Genomic DNA, 17222 nt, shown 5'->3' on the forward strand with positions numbered 1-17222 from the left:
AAGATCTGGAGGGCATGGAGAGTTAGCCTGGGTGCTTCCTTGTCAGAGGCGCTTTCAGAGCGCCCTCTGACCCTTCCAGCAGGACGCAGAGGCCAGCTTGCTGGAATCTGTTAGAATCTGAATGGACACAGACAGCTTGCCCGGGTGGGGGGCATTTTGGGTGGGGGCGGGGTCCTGGCAGGTGGCTTACCTTGTGGAGATGAATCCAAAGATGCTCAGGAGATTTGAGAAATGGTGACTCCAGAGGTAAGGTGAAGCAAACACACGAACATTGTAAGGCAGACAGCTGAGTGTACGTACTGAAAAATATGCCTGAAACTAAATTTGTCTGTAATTTCTCCTTTGCAGATGAGAGATTCCTACCTTATTCTGGATGAATATGTGAGTATTTCTAGTGCATCATAAAATGATCCCTTAAAAATTAGCTAAGCAGCAAGGCCAGAGTTGAGTTACAATCAGCATAACCGTTTAACCCATATTCGTTCTTTTTAGCCAGCATTTCCTATTTTTATTGTCACTGATTAGCATCAACATTATAGAGCCCTGACTTCATCCACTGTGCCCATTTGGAGCTAAGGCGTTGGGCAGGTGTCGGCTTGAACCCAGTGCCCATGTTTGCATGACCACCCTGCCCCCTCCGCCACTACACGGTGTCTTCCCCGTGGCCATGGATCCACGGAGGTTGTGTGGAGCTGACATCACACAAAGCAGACTCCCTCTGTTATGCCATCTTTGGCTGGCTTCTCTGGTCATGGGGTACCAGGGGTTCTTTGCAGGAAGGATGTGTCACAAGTCACATTATTGCTTTTAATTCCTCAGATGCTGCCGGCTTATCTCTAACAGATTGCCGTCGGCTTTGGGGTGAAGAGGTTGCAGAGTCCCCTAAAGCCACCAATACATTCCTATGCCACTGCCTTCCGAGGGAAAAGATAACCCAGCATTCTCAAAACTGAAAAATCACTTTCCCTTTCCCTCTCTGTCTCTTCTGTTTTTGTCCCAATTCAGAAACGTTTGCCAATATTTCTAGCACAGGACAAATACTTCCATTCAAAGACCTGTGTTTAAGAAATGAGTTCCAAGAACAGTGGCTTTTCCATATTGAAGTTGGATTTGGTGTTTCAAGAAATGCTTACTGTGACTTTTGACACTTTATTATTTTCAAGTTAATCAGTGATACTTCACAGTCATTCACTTTTTGTCAATATGAGCTTTCTTTACAGAGCAGAGGGGTGAGGGTGATAACACAAGTGTTTAGTTTATGGGTTCAAGGTAGAGAGGAAAAGTCAAACGGAATTTATTTTTGGAGTATCCTTACTGCCTGGGGATTTTTACCAATGTTCCTTCAAAATTCTCTGGTATCTGCATAGTTGGAATAAACAGAGTGGGAACAAAATTTACTTTCGACAATTTAAGAGCATTTTGATTCAGTAAGAATTACTATAAAATGCTCTGTGCCATGGTAGGTCATAAGGTATGAAGATCTGGTTCCTCGCTCCAGGATGCTTAATTTAGGATAAAAACCAAGACCCCTGGACTTCCCTGGTGGCTCAGTGGCAAAGAACCTGACTGCCAATGCAGGAGATGTGGGTTCAATCCCTGATCCGGGAAGATCCCCTGGAGGAGGAAATGGCAACCCACTCCAGTGTTCCTGCCTGGGAAATCCCAGGGACAGAGGAGCTTGGCGGGCTACAGTCCATGGGGGTAGCAAAGAGTCGGACAGGCTGAGTGAGTGAATACCACCACCAAGACCCTTAACAGGGCACGTGACACTTCTTGATGTGGGACCTGCCTGGCTTTGAAGTGCCTTTTCGTACAACCTTCTCTCCCTTTCTTAAAAGAACATTTTATTATTCTTCACTTGCTTGTGCACACACAGTTTTCACACCAGCAATATCATCTACCTGAAATTTCACAAATTTACTGTATTGTTTCTGGGCTTTAACAATACTACTCTCTCCGGCTTACAATTTCAAAACACAACTCAGATGTCAGCATCTTTTGGAAGACTTTCCAAATTATCCTACCCTCCAATGGAGGGATACGTACATGTATACAATTCTGGTTACCCTGCACTTACCTGGCCTAACGTGTTCAGGTGGGTGAAGGGAGCTGGTTGAGAGCAGAGATGCTGTCCAATGGGCTCAGCATCCGCAGGGGAGCATCTCGCTTATAGGTCTCCCCAAACATTTGTTAGAATGATTGGAATATCCAGAATCATTTTGAGTTGATCCCTCTAGTTGAGTTTTATAGGAAAATTATATGGAACTATTCTAACTTTTGTCCTAAATTTCCTAGATGCGCTTCCTGAACTGTAGAAATGGGCGGAAGGATCCTTCCAAGTCCATCTTGGACGTGGGTGTAGAAGAAGCTATAAAATTCAGTGGCTTTGATGAGAAGATGTTTCTAAAGCGAGGAGGGAAATATGTATGGAGCAAAGCAGACCTGAAGTTAGACTGGTGAAGTTGAACTGGTGAAGCTGGAAGCTGGACCACCCTCTGCCCACCCGTGGGGACCACCTTGGGGCTCTGTGTGTGGCTGCCCCCCTTCTGATGGGCACTTCTCAGGGGCCCCAAATCCTGTTTTCATCGCATGTGGAATCTGCTTGTCTGTGGTAACTGAACCCACACAAATAACTTAGATAATTGAAATCCGTAGCTCATACAAGACAATTAACCTTAGTTAAGTAGCTCATTTTGCATTTAATGCTCAAGTAGTGTCTACTGTGGCTCCTGTGCTTCCGTTTTGGAGTTGTTTTCCCAGTCCTTTCAGTTGATAGTTATTTTCCCATCTGGAAAAATTAGGAAGTCTCTCCACCTGTGGGGAGGCTTTTTATTTCTCAGCCTTTATATCATTGCAACCTTGGATACTTAACTAGACGTTGATAAATAGTCCATACATATTTCAAAAAATAAGAAATGCTCATCTTATCAGGCTTTGGTGAGACCCAGAAAGAGAAAATCTGCAGCCCATACTGACTATGCCAGGAATGTGAGCCATCTCCCTTTTGTTTTCCAAGAGTCTTAACAAAACCCAGGTATACTTTACGTTTCGTGATGGAGTTGACACGGAGTCGGGGCTTGGGTTGCCGTGCGGATCTTCTGAGCCTGCAGGCAACAACATTGTTTATTTGCTCGGTTGTCTGCACATCACCAGGAAGTGACAGTTTCCTGGATCGGCACGATCCCGTTGGCAAAAGCACCAGGTGACAGCGGAGCAGGGGGCTGCGACTGGACCTGGCTTTTCTGTGAATAAAGCTGTGGCACAAAGCTACTCTTTCCCATTTAACTCTGAACCACTTGAAATAAGGATGTGATCTAGGGCAAGGTGAGAAAGTTCCAGAGCCTTCTCTTACTGCTAAGAAAGAGCTCGAAGAAAAACGTCATTTGAATTGGGTCAAGGAACAAAACCCTCTTCTGGTGGAAATACCACCTGAACTTTATTCATGTAATTTTATTCATGTAACACTATCCCATTGCCTGGGAAGTAATAGTTTCCTATCATTGCTCTAAAACAGCAAAATCACAGACAATTTTTTGCTCAAAGAACTCTTTAATTAATAATCCAGCTGCCGTTTTGGCCACTAGATGGCATCTAAATGTTGCCTGATTCTGTTAAGCCTCCACGTAGATATTCTACTTCAGAATCTTTTTTTCAAGACTTGCAGATTTTAAAAGTTCGGTTTAAGTGGTTTTTTTTTTCCTCAGAAAAGATATCCTTACTTCAAATGTTAAGTCACTGTGATTCAAATGAAATATGAAGTGAATTTCTCTCAACCTGAGGGAAACTACATTTCTCTTTCCCCAAAGAGAAATAATATAAAGTAAAACATTGCACTTAGAAAAATGAAAAAAATATGTATATAAAGATAAAAACAATAAAATTAAAAAAATGAAAAATAAGCTATTTTAAATACACTTTCCAGCTGTTTTTACACCACCACCCACTTCCTTATGCACTGACAGAATTTTCAATTCCTTAATGTTTAAAATATTCAAGTGTTCATTTTTCTTTAGCTGAAGAAGTAGCATTACAGTAAATTTCAAGTTTGGATTATATAACATTTTGCTTTATATTTTGTTTTTAAATATTTGGGTCTATTTTGTGAGATGTATTTCTTTTTATTAGGAAAATTAAAGATAATTTCAGTGAGGTATCGCCATTAAAGTATTAAAGGCAAGTATTTTTGTGGTGCTTTCAATTACTTCTTGGTTAGGTTGTGACAATAGGAATGGAATTTTGTCTTAGGAAACCTGGAAAGACTGGGCATTAGTAACAGCATGCTGGTATACAAAGTATGAATCTGAAACATCTGATATGTCAGTTCCTCTTCTATGACAATCTGGCGTTTGGAGTCTAGTTCTTCAATCAATAAAGAGAATCATGATAAAAAACAGGTGGACAAATTCTCCATGAGGTTCTATCAGAAAGTAATTCATTGCACAGGCCGCTCTCTTGTTGAAAGGACTAATTCATTCCTCGTGATTAGATGAAGGCTACTCACGCCATAAGCTTTTAAGACTTTGTCTTGAGTGTGTTTTGGACATCTCAGTTTTAGGGAAATATATGTATATATGTTTATTTTTTTCTATATGTGGGATGCTCTTGACTGCTGGTCTGTTGTTTTGTAAGATGTTGTAATAAAGTAATTTTTGTACACTACCTTCATTCTCAGTGGGTCAATGTAATGAAGTCTCTCCTTGGTGTGTGTTTAAGTAATTGCAGGCTTTTACAAACCACTATTGCTAAGGCAAGTACGCTTTAAAAATCAACAGTTACCAACAATTAATGAGCACATTTCAGACAGCCCCACTGGCAACAAGATGGAGCAGAGAAGAGCCACTGGGGAAAGGACTCCTCTTGTTTTAAATGAAAGCCAGCATCTGGGGGGCCTGGTGTCCTGAACTTGATCCCTTTGGAAGGAATGAATTTCTGTAGACAGGCAGCAGGAATAGCAGCAGCCCAGGATTTGCGTGGTCGCAGAGCCGCTGTTTCGCTGTTCTGAATATCACAGGGTCTGCAGTCTGCAGAGCGGGAGCCTGGCACCCAGAGTCCCAGGTGGCACGGAACCGTTCGGAGCACCCGGTTCTGAGCTGCCCACTCAGTCCCTGCCCCTCAGATGCCTCAGGCCAGGCCTGCCTTTCCCAGCCCTTGGAGTCAAGAGTTCTACAACCCCAGCTCCAATGCCCACCCCATACCCTCCAGACTCGGACTGGCCCTTCTTGGACATGGGGCATTTTCTCAGACATTTCATTGCATTTAATCTTCAGTTGTAAGTACTCACTTCCTGAGCTTCCCTGGTGGCTCAGATGGTAAAGGTGTCTTCTTGCAATGTGGGAGACCTGGGTTCGATCCCTGGGTGGGGAAGATCCTCTGGAGAAGGAAATGGCAACTCACTCCAGTACTCTTGCCTGGAAAATTCCATGGACAAAGGAGCTTCGTAGGCTACAGTCCATGGGGTTGCAAAGAGTTGGACACGACTGAATGACTTTACTTTCACTTTACTCACTTCTTCAGGAAGGATATGGCCTCATTATTTTTGCCCACACTGGACAAGCCCAGGCCAACCCTGGGCTCTAGCCCCCAGGACAGGGATCAGATCCAGGGGCTTGAGGACAGTGAAGGGGACTCAGAAGGCAGCCCAGGTTGTCTAGCCTTGTGGCCGGGACACAGGCAGCCATGTCTGGGGTGCATAACCCAGCGTCAAGTCTCTGCTGGCGTCTGCTGTTCCAGTCAGTGGCAAAGAATGGGAAATTCCACAGAAAGCCCACATAGCAAGTTCAACTCAGATGCCATTGAGTTGGGTTTGAAAGATGAGAAAGGCTTTTTAACCACATGCTCCCCCCATGATTCTAAGACAAATAAGCATTTGGAGAATATTTGAGAAACAGAACACAGCAAAATGAAGAAAATAAAAATTACCCATAATTACAGTGGCCCAGAGGCAACTGCTAGTTCATTTCATGCATATTTCCAGGAGTGCATATTTTTAATAGAATTGAGTTCTTACTCAATTTTATTTTCCACATAGCTTCTGAAGGATTTTAAAACCAACGGGCATTCTTACACTTTAATGAGAACAGCCAGTTATTGACAATTCACATGAAAAGATGAGAAGAGATTCAATGGTATCCTAAAAGCCTCAGTTAATTTGGAAAAAAAAAAAAAACACCAGATTTGGGTTTTGAATTGTTTACAAATTTGATTACGAATGTGAGTACAACTCGTGTTCTGGGAATTCACTTTATCTAGAAAATACACATATAATAATAAAAACAAAAGTTCTCTGGGCAAACTCATTCCTGGAGGATCTGGGGAAATGAACAAAAAAGTGATTTATTATTTTAATCCGGGCCATCTCGGCTTGTCCTTGTCTGATTCTACCCTCAATTCCCATGTGTGAGTTTTTTCCACCCCAGCAAGCAATTTTCCCATATCAGCGTGATGTCCTGCTGCTGCTGCTGCTGCTAAGTCACTTCAGTCATGTCCGACTCTGTGTGACCCCATAGACGGCAGCCCTTCTGCTTCAGCTCAGTTCTGACACTCTTTACTTGGAGGTAGCATCAGACCCAAGTGGCACTAGTGGTAAAGAACTCGCCTGCCAATACAAGAGATATAAGAGACTCAGGTTCAATCCCTGGGTCGGGAAGATCCCCTGGAGGAAAGCATTGCAACCCACTCCAGTATTTCTGCCTGGAGAATCCAACGGACAGAGGAGCCTGGCGGGCTACAGTCCACGGGGTAGTAAAGAGTCAGATACGATAGCACAGCACACACCCAGCATCAGATCCTATGGGTTAGGGGCTCAGTACCACCAGAGGGCACCTTACTTCCCCATCCCCAATACAGATGCCCATCACAACTGCAGGTTATCATCTGTGCTTCTCACTGACTGACCAGCTATGTCGAAGGGTCCAAGAACTCCCTCCTAGGGTTGGATTAATCTGCTAGATGAGCTCACAGAACTCAGAGAAACACCGTACTTACTAGGTTACCCGTTTATTATGAAAGGATGCAGTTTAGGAATAGCCGCTGGAAGAAAGAATTGCAGAGGGCGAGGTGTGGGGGAAGGGTACAAAGCATTCATGCCCTGTGGAGGGGCACCAGTCACTCTGAATCTGCACCTGTTCACCAACCCAGAGGCACTTTGAACCTGGTCCCTTTGGGTTTTATGGAGGACTCATTCTGTAGCATGACATCACTGGTCACTGGTGATTGCACTCCCCCTTCTGGAGGTCTGAGGTTGGGACTGAAAGTTCTAACGCTCCAATCTCATGCCCTGGCAATCACCCTCCACCATAGGTGGCCTAGAGCCTGCCCAAAGTCTGCTTTGTATCATAGTAAAAGACCTCTGTATTCATGTCACTGAGAGAGGCTGGGACCTGGGACCAGGAACCCTTTGTCCCCCTCCTGGAGAGCTTGCACTCGGACCAATGTCTCCTAGGGCAACAGGATGTGAAGAAACTAGAAGGGGCTAAAAGCAACTGTGACTTGCACAACTGGGGCAAACGACGGACACAATACACAAAGGCCAAAGCCCAGCTGCTGCTTCCATAGCTGGGAGAAAACAGGAGTGTCCTGTGCGTGACCCCTGCAGGCAGCACCCCCAAGGGGTGCACTGCCCATCCAAGCCACCCCCTCCTTCCTGACCCACCCGTCTGCCCCCATCCTCATCCTATTTAAGAGACCAGCTCATCCCCTTTGGGGAGTGAACGAGGGAACTTGTTACTTGTCTTCACTCCCTCCTGCTGCAGCATGAGTCCCCGTAAAGCCCCACCTGAATTCCTCATCTGGCCTCTCAGCAATTTGTATCGACTAGAATCTTGGAACCCAGGGCAGTACCATCATCACTTAGGAAATTCCATGGGTTTTTGGAGCTCTGTACTAGGAAGGAGGGTGAAGACCAAATATTCATTTCTTATAAGAGTGCCAGAGAATTGATGCTTTTGAACTGTGGTGTTGGAGAAGACTGTTTGAGAGTCCCTTGGACAGCAAGGAGATCCAACCAGTCCATCCTAAAGGAAATCAGTCCTGAATATTCATTGGAAGGACTGATGCTGAAGCTGAAGCTCCAATACTTTGGCTACCTGATGTGAAGAGCTGACTCATTAGAAAAGACCCTGATGCTGGGAAAGATTGAAGGCAGGAGGAGACGGGGATGACAGAGGATAAGATGGTTGGATGGCATCACTGACTTGATGGACATGAGTTTGAGCAAGCTCCAGGAGTTGGTGATGGACAGGGAGGCCTGGCATGCTGCAGTCCATGGGGTTGCAAAGAGTCAGACATGACTGAAAGATTGAACTGAATTGATAAAGCATAATATCTCACCTTGAATCCCCATTTGTTCTGTGTCTGAGTAGACTGGCCTCTACTAGTCAATTCTTTCTTGGGGTTTGCTTTGTAGTGAACTTTGCTAGAACTCCTTCCCATAAGATGTTACAAGACATATGTGTGTGTGTGTGTATGTGTGTGCGTGAAGGGGGAGCTGTGTATTTTTACAAGGTAAAAAATACACCTTGTCGCTCCTTCCAGCATAACTCAGATGTCACTTGACTGCAGTCTTGTCTGCACCGCCCTGACCTGTGGCATGTCAGCTCTGGTGGCCTTATTAACTCACCACTGACTGGGGGCCCCGCAAACAACAGGCATTCATTTCTGAAGGCTGGAAGCCCAAGATCAAGGTGACAGCTGAGCCAGCTCCAGGTAATGAGTTCCTGCTGGCCTGCCCTCACGTGGCAGAGAGACTGCCAGTCAGTAACACTGGGGAGGGTGCCCAGGGCTCCAGGCTCTGAGAGGGGCTGCTCCCCATGCCTCTCCACTCCCAGGAGACCCCGACTCTGCATCTTTGGATTTTGCTCGGTTGGTGTGTGCTTGTTTGCTGGAGTCTGTGGCACCTTCTCTTGATAAGATGTTGTGATTGTGTGTCTTCTTTCGGGGAAATGAGACTAGGCCTTACCCCGAGATCCTGTGATAACACGAGATTCTCAGAAATACAGCCTGATATCTAACATTCATCAACACATATGACATGGGAGAGGAAGGAAAAGGGGAGATAGAGAATTGATACAGATCTTCATACACATGCCAGAGGGCAGAAGAGGGAGAAGGAAGCTGAGTTCTTCCATCCTAACTTGGCGATCAGTCCTGGTGCCAGGGCCACAGACACGGAGAGTGCGGGGAGTTTGAGAGCTCAGGTCAGGCACCCACCCTGATCCAGACGGAGTCATGGAGGAGACACCAAAGCAACAGCCGGGAACCGAGTTCCAAAATATTAGAAGAGGACCCCAGACTGTCCAGGGATAGAGCACTTCACGGGATTGAATAAGCTCCTTAAAATAAAGTAGCTTTAAAAATCATAGCAGAGTAAGAGTTAAATACGAGGAGGTCAGGGCTTTTCAGGATGCACAGTGGTAAAGAACCCACCTGCCAATGCAGGAAACATGGGTTTGATCCTGGGTCGGGAAGATCCCCTGGAGAGGAGGGCAAGACAACCCACTCCAGTATCCTTGCCTGGAGAATCTCATGGACAGAAGAGCCTGGTGGGCTACAGAGAGTCCATGGGGTCACAAAGAGTCAGGCACGACTGAGCGACTAAGCATGCACGCACAAAGAAGTCAAATGGTTCTTGCTGCTGCTGCTGCTAAGTCGCTTCAGTCGTGTCCGACTCTGTGCGACCCCATAGACAGCAGCCCACCAGGCTCTCCGTCCCTGGGATTCTCCAGGCAAGAACACTGGAGTGGGTTGCCATTTCCTTCTCCAGTGCATGAAAGTGAAAAGTGAAAGTGAAGTCCCTCGGTCGTGTCCGACTCTGTGCGACCCCACGACCCCATGGACTGCAGCCTACCAGGCCCCTCTGTCCATGGGATTTTCCAGGCAAGAGTACTGGAGTGGGTTGCCATTGCCTTCTCCGAAATGGTTCTTAGAAGCAAACAAACAAAAGTCTCCAAAGGTCTCTCACCAGTGACATTACTGGTCACTGGTGATTGTACTCCCCGTTCTGGAGGTCTGAGGTTGGGACTGAAAGTTCTAATGCTCCAATCACATGACTGGGCGCCCTGGCAATCACCCTCCACCATAGGGGCCTTCCCACCTCCCACCAGTTCTATTCTTACTCCCAGGTTCCCCAGAACTGTCCATCCACAGGTGGTACCCAAGGCCCCGTGGATCCTGGCTCCCGGGACCCACTTCCACCCTCATTTCCAGTCCTCACCAAACCAGATGAACCTCCTGATGAGCCCTGGCTCCGTCTGTGTGGCTGTGCTGGGCTCCTCCCGCACGGCCCTGTGTCCAGGGGTCAGCCCCCCAGGGAAGCAGATCTGACACCTGGTGTTTGCTGGCAGGATGCTCTCCAAGGGGCTCCCAGGGAGAGTGGGGAGTAGAGGGCCTGGGATGAGGCTGAAGAGAGCTGCAGCCGCTGGGACTCTTCAGGACTGTCTGGAGTTAAGGCAGCTGGGCAGGCCTTTAATTCCCAGTGGACCAATGATCAGAAGCACTGCCTCCAGAAATCTGGCTGAGGTAGCCTCCTCTGGCAAAAGATGATTCCCAGGAAGTGAACTGTTGGTACCTGGCATGCCAGCAGCCCGGGGTGAGCCTCTGGTTCTGTAGGCAGGTCTGGTCAACAAACCACAGCATCAATCTGCCGAACCTCACCCAAGCCCTGTGCAGAGGACGGAGCAGCCATTCCGTGCACCCTCAGCCTATATTTTAATGACCTGTAAGACTTTACAGATGGCTTTCCTGGTGGTTCAGCTGGCAAAGAATCTGCCTGCCATGCAGGAGACCTGGGTTCAGTCCCTGGGTTGGGAAGATCCCCTGGAGAAGGGAAAGGCTACCCACTCCAGTATTCTGGCCTGGAGAATTCAATGGACTGTATAGTCCATGGGGTCACAAACAGAATGGATATGTGGACACAACTGAGCGACTTTCACAACAAAAAAAAGACGTTACAGCACATGGTCACACCCCAGATAAAGGAGCTCCTCCTGATGTTGCCTTCTGCCTCTCTGATCCTCATTTCCTTTCAGGTTTTCATGTTCACTGACAGCTGGCCATCTGCTTCAAACAGAGATTCATCTAAGACTTGATGACTTACTTTCCTTCCCTGACACTGCGCTTTGACTTTCCCTAAGACCCAGGAGAGTGACTGTGACTCGACAGCTCAGTGGGTCCAGAAGCTGCCTATCAACGCAGGAGACGTAGGTTTGATCCCTGGGTGGGGAAGATCCCCTGGAGGAGGAAATGGCAACCCACTCCAGTATTTTTCCTGGAGAATCCCCATGGACAGAGGAAGCTGGTGGGCTACAGTCCATGGGGTCTTAAAGAGTTGGACATGACTTAGGGCTTCCCTCATAGCTGAGTTGGTAAAGAACCTGCCTGCAATGCAGGAGACTTGGTTTTGATTCCTGGGTCAGGAAGATTCCCTGGAGAAGGAAATGGCAACCCACTCCAGTATTCTTTCCTGGAGAATCCCCATGGACTGAGGAGCCTGGCGGGCTATAGTCCATGGGGTTGCAAGAGTTGGACACAACTGAGTGACTTTCACTACACGTCACTAGCGACTAAACAACAGCAAAAGCAGTATGGAGCAAATGCATGAGTAAGTATAGATTAGACTACCATAGCTTAACACGGGCGTGTATGTCTCCTGGGAATTGTCCCCACAGGAGACAATCCAAGGACTCAGGCTGACCTCGCTGTAGAGTCCAACCATCGCAGTGGGTGGCTGTGTGGTTACTGTAATGGGGACCGGCCAGGCCAGTTAGAGGTCTTGAAATTCCTCTCTCTGTCTCAGCCCAGAAGTGACAGTCTTGCTGATTGTCTAGTGAACGAAACGAGTCACATGCCCCTTCCTAACTGCAAGGGGCTGGGACCTGTGCAGTAGCACATGGGTGTTCAGTGAGCATCAACTTTCTGCCCATAGTTAAGTTCATCTAATGTTGAATATAACTTAATCACTCCTCGAGAGTTGGAGAAACCTTTTAAAATTCTGTCAAGCCACAAGGGTCATATCCTATTGATTATTCCAGAAAAGCAATGTAGTAAAACTGAATTGGCCAAGAACCTGCAGTAACAGCAAGTAACAGCACGGTGTATGTCACTAGTTGGCAGTGAACTTGGGAACTTCAAGGACCACTTTCAACCTCAGTGTTTCTATGTGTGACATGAAAAGATGAGATGAAACTTTCTCTCTGGTCTAAATGTTTATGTAGCATCCATGGCCTTTGCATCGGAGCCACGTAGAAGGACAAGTTAGCAGAGAACACTAGAAGACAAGATACACCTATTTTATTCAACAAATACGTATTAAGTGCCCAGAACCTGTTCTTACTGTGCTGGGCTTAGTGGTGAATAAGAGAGAAAATGTCTCTATTTCCTGAGAGGTGTCTGGAAAATATTTTTGCTCTTTTACTAGCATGGAAATCTTATGAGCACATACTCTACGAACTTTAAAGAAGGCAATGGCAACCCACTCTAGTACTCTTGCCTGGAGAATCCCAGGGACAGAGCAGCCTGTTGGGTTGCTGTCTACGGGGTTGTACAGAGTCAGACATGGCTGACGTGACTTAGCAGCAGCAGCAGCAGCAGCTATGACCTTTGATGATGTTTTTATTTTTGTTATGAAATTATTCTCTAAATTGTAGTCACACATGGGCACTGTCTAGCTGTTTGTTTAGTGAGCTGGGGGGTGCTGAAACAAAATACTATTGGCCCAGTGGCTTAAACGATGGAAGTTTACTGTCTCACAGTTATGGAGGCTAGAAGTCTGAGATTAGGGGGCCAGCAAGGTTTGTTCCTCCTGAGGGCTGAGAGGAACCTGAAAGCTGTTCCAGGTCTTCTCCTAGCTTCCAGGGGTCAGGTGGAATCTTCGGTGATGCTTAATTTATCTCCATAAATTAATTTATCTCCATCCCTTCATGTTCCCAGAGTGCCCCCTTTATGTATCTGTTTTGAAATTTACCCTTTGTTTTTTTAATATTTGTTTCTAACTTATTTATTCAGCTATGCCAGTTCTTAGTTGCACAACTCAGGATGAGTTGTGGCATGAAAACTCTTATTTATTTTATTTTTTATGAAAACTCTTTGTTGTGGCTTGTGGTACCTAGTTCCCTGACCAGAGGTGGAACCCAGGCTCCCTGCATTGGGAGCATGGAGTCTTAGCCTCTGGACCCCCAGGGAAGTCCCTTGAAATTTACCCTTTGTGTGAAGACACCCGTCATAGTGGATTAGGGCCCACTTTTCTCCAGTACGTCCTCAGTTCAGTTCAGTTCAGTTGCTCGGTCGTGTCCGACTCTTTGCAACCCCATGGACTGCAGCAAGCCAGGCCTCCCTGTCCATCACCAACTCCCGGAGTTTCTCAAACTGATGTTCATTGAGTCTATGTCCTCACTGAGTCAGAATGTCCTCATCTGAACTAATTCCATCTTCAAGGACCTTATTTCCATACGAGTTCATGTCAGGAGGTAGGGTAGGCTAACACTTTAACCTGTGAATCTGGAGACACAATTCACCCCTGAAAGTGAAAGTCGCTCAGTCGTGTCCGACTCTTTGCAACCCCATGGACTATACAGTCCATGGAATTCTCCAGGCCAGAATACTGGAGTGGATAGCCTTTCCCTTCTCCAGGGGATCTTCCCAACCCAGGGATTGAACCCAGGTCTCCTGCATTGCAGGCAGATTCTTTACCAGCTGAGCCACCAGGGAAGCCCAAGAATACTGGAGTGGGTAGCCTATCCCTTCTCCAGGGGATCTTCCCAACCTAGGAATTGAACCAGGGTCTCATGCACTGCAGGTGGATTCTTTACTGAATGAGCTATGAGGGAAGCCCAATTCACCCCTAGCAGTGCTCTTTCTACGTGTTTATAAGGATGAATTTCCCCCTTTCCATGTGTTATCTTTCCTAAATTTTATTTTTTCTTCCTTAAGAATTGTGGGCAGATTCTTTACCATCTGAGCCCACCAGCGAAGTCCTATGAAAGGCTGAGGGCAGGAGGAGAAGGGGGCAGTGGAGGATGAGATTGTTGGATGGCATCACCGACTCAATGGATATGTTACAGCAGACTTCGGGAGATAGTGAAGGACAGGGAAACCTGGCATGCTGCAGTCCATAGAATCGCAGAGTCAGACTCGACTTTGCAACTGAACAACAACAAGGCTGGGAAAGAAAGAGGGGAGGTGTTTGTGGGAATGGAGGCAGGGGTTGGACAAGAAAAGCTTTCCCAAGAGTCCCTGAGAGCAGCAGAGACTTTGCATCACTCTGAGAGGTGAGGAAACTTGCAGCTTTCTAGCCCACCTGGGAAGCTGGGCCCCTGGAAGAGAAACTGAGCGTAGCCTGCTTGGAAGGGACCCAGGACTCAGGGAAGGAGCTGCTAGATATATAGGGAGATGGGCTGAGCATGAAGGGTTACACCCTGGATCCCAACACCGTAAAACCCCCAGGGACCTGTGGGCCTCCAGGGAGAGACAATCAGAGCAATAGTTGACATTTAATTGCCTGCTTCTCTCCAGAAATAAGGAACTGAATTTAAGGCAATTTTAAAAATTAAAGAAACGTGAATGTTTTGGACTTTCAGAATGTGTGATTATGAACCCATGCAAACTCCACTGCCTGAAAAGGTTTAAACTTAAGCCACCGAATGAATCTTGATCTTCACTCAGTTTTGTAGCTAGAGAAGGAACTTCCTGATGGACTTCCATTTCTCCAGCCTCTGGACCATTTGCTGGGGCATTGACTCCCTGGCAACAACCTAGCACAAAACCTTGCCCTCAGTAGATAATCAACAAGGGGCTTCTTCAGAACGATGAGTCATGTTGCCTACAGGCACAAGTGCTTAGCAACAGTGGGTATTTTTAAAAATGAGCTTGACACAACAAACGTCTGGGTGAGACGGTTGACAGCCATGAGAGGAATGGACTGAAAATCAATCAGTGATGGGTGGATGTGACCTTGAGAGATGCAGGCAGCTCATTGGAGAGAACTAGGAAGGACACAGCTCAGGGCAGAGGACTCATCTACATTTACTGAGCACTTACTATGCCCAAGACCCTCTGGAAACTCAATAGAAAATTTACTTCATTTCTCATCTACAGACTCTTATGACCTAATAATCAGACAGTAAATATCCAAAACATGAAGTCTAACAGATGCCATGCAGACAAATGAACTATTACACAACTCCAGACATCTGGAGATGGGGAGCAGTGATGGGTTAGGAAGACTTCATAGAGAAAAGTCTTGAGACATGAAATTCAGGGCATGGCCTGAGGCAAACTGTGTTATCAATGATGATGTCGTCTTTCCCCGTCGCCCCAACAACAAGCAGGTTAACAAAGACAAACAAACATGGGAATGACCTCACACACACAGTCACACACAGTCACATCACTGCTTAAGCACTTGCAAGAGACACAAAGGCTCAATGACACAATTGGATAAGAGGTTGGTTTTGTACATCAACCCTCTCCTTGCCAACCTCCCCCCTTCCCCCTCCCCCAGGCTTGATTCCCACGCCCCTGGTAATCTACAGAAGCATCTGCATCCATGTGGACACATTCATCACTTCCCCGGATACTTGCTCTCATCCATCCATCCCTTCATTCATAAGCAGTATTGCACAGTGCTTTCCTGGCTCCACAACCCCTGTACAGAAGGGCCGAATATATTTTCTGTGAAGCTCAGGCCTTTATGCAGAACCATTTTCATCTTCTGGTGAGAGGCTGGGGTAACCAAGTGTCGTTAGAATTCTTCCCATTGTGCCTTCTTTCTTGAATGATGACATTTATACAAAGAATTTGACAGAGACATCAGAAGCGCTCATTCATATTTGGGAGGAATTCATATTTAAGAAGTTACCAGAATAACTTCTCAGTGTAGATGAGACAGATTTATTATTATTATTATTATTTTTAAAGATGTGTATGTAGTAGGGGAAGATAAATTATGCAGTGTCACGATAGCTAATATTGTAGTTTGGGGGGAAATGAGACAAAATACAGCTAAGGATTATGAAATCCTTAAAATTTTCCAGTTATGTTGAGATTGCTCTTTGCTTATTTTCCTTATTTAATCCCTGCCAAGATCTCTATGACCTCTATGACCATTAGTAGTTTTCAGATAAGAAAATCAAAACACAAAGAAGTTAACTAACTTGCTCAGTTAAGGTCACTGGACCCATTAGGTGATGGTACTAGACTGCAGAGTCAACACTGGAGGGTGTGGTGTTAAGGACGAAAGCGGTGAGGGTGGGTTTTCCCATACTTCGGGAGAAGAATCTATGTATTGAAGGGGGCATTCTTTCATACCCATCAGTAGGTCTTGTTCAGGTACGCATGCTGGAGACAGAATTAAAATACCTGTGTAACTTCTAGTTATTAGGGGGAGTGGCAAGGAGAAATCTTACAGGAAAATTATACCTTCAAATACCTTTGGCTCTAACAAGCTCGAAACCGTAAGGCAGAGGAAGTCAACAGCCCAGAACTGGAACTCGGGAATCCACAGAGCCGAAGGACCAGACGAGCCCGGGGCTCCATCCGTCCAGCAGGTCAGGTACGGGGAGGCAAAGACCTTTGGCGCGTTGATGAGATGCTAGCTTAGAAAGGCCCTCAGCCTTTACGCACGGTCCCCACCGCCAGGGCATGGAGCCCAGGTTCCGGGAGCCCGGATCTGGTCCGAAGCGGCCCGGCCGGTTCTCTTTCTATCGCCGCGCTAAGACTGTTTTGGGTCCCCCATTCCTCTCCCAGCTTGCCGGTCTTTGTGCCCCCGAGCGTCGACATCAGGGCCCTCGTCTTCTGGCTGCCACCTAACCGAGGCCGCGGCGTTCCTCCGGGCAGCTTGGGGTCCGGGAGGTCCTGGCGGAGCCTGGGTCCCCGCGGGCCTCGCGCGGGCGGCAGGGGGCGCTGCGCGCCGGGCGGGGCGGGGGCCGAGCCCGTGCGCCCCGCGTCTTTGTGCCGCGCGGCGCCGCCGCCCAGTCTCCCCCCGCGGGCCGCGCGCCCCGGCTGGAGGGCGGGCGGGAATAAAGGGCGGCTCCGCGCGGGGCGGCGCGGACAGCCAGCCTCGGACCGCGGACCTCGGTGCTCGGAGCCCCGCCCGCGGCCGAGCAGGAGCGGCGGCCCCCACCCCTCGGGCCCCGGACGCGCGGGATCAGGTGGGTGACGCGCGGCCCCTTTGTGTCGGCCTCGCCGGGGCGGGCGCGGCCGAGGGCCCCGGGGGAGGTGGCCGTGCCGAG

At 47.5% G+C, this 17222-nt stretch overlaps 2 protein-coding genes across 2 annotated transcripts in view; both read left to right on the plus strand.

The window, feature by feature from the left end:
* The window catches only part of RSAD2 (radical S-adenosyl methionine domain containing 2), an 18494-nt gene extending 13837 nt beyond the window's left edge, over window positions 1-4657 (plus strand). Inside the window, exons 5-6 of the mRNA XM_010852037.1 lie at window positions 349-381; window positions 2296-4657. Coding sequence (XP_010850339.1) covers window positions 349-381; window positions 2296-2460 — 198 coding nt within the window. The 3' untranslated portion in view covers window positions 2461-4657. The remainder of the gene's footprint in view (window positions 1-348; window positions 382-2295) is intronic.
* A 12357-nt stretch (window positions 4658-17014) lies between these two features.
* Window positions 17015-17222, plus strand: part of RNF144A (ring finger protein 144A) — a 129696-nt gene continuing 129488 nt past the window's right edge. The window contains 1 exon segment of the mRNA XM_010852038.1: window positions 17015-17141. The gene's annotated coding sequence lies outside the window, so the exon portion shown is untranslated.

Source organism: Bison bison, unplaced genomic scaffold, assembly GCF_000754665.1.
Source record: "Bison bison bison isolate TAMUID 2011002044 unplaced genomic scaffold, Bison_UMD1.0 scf7180017864307, whole genome shotgun sequence".
Lineage (NCBI taxonomy): Eukaryota > Metazoa > Chordata > Mammalia > Artiodactyla > Bovidae > Bison > Bison bison.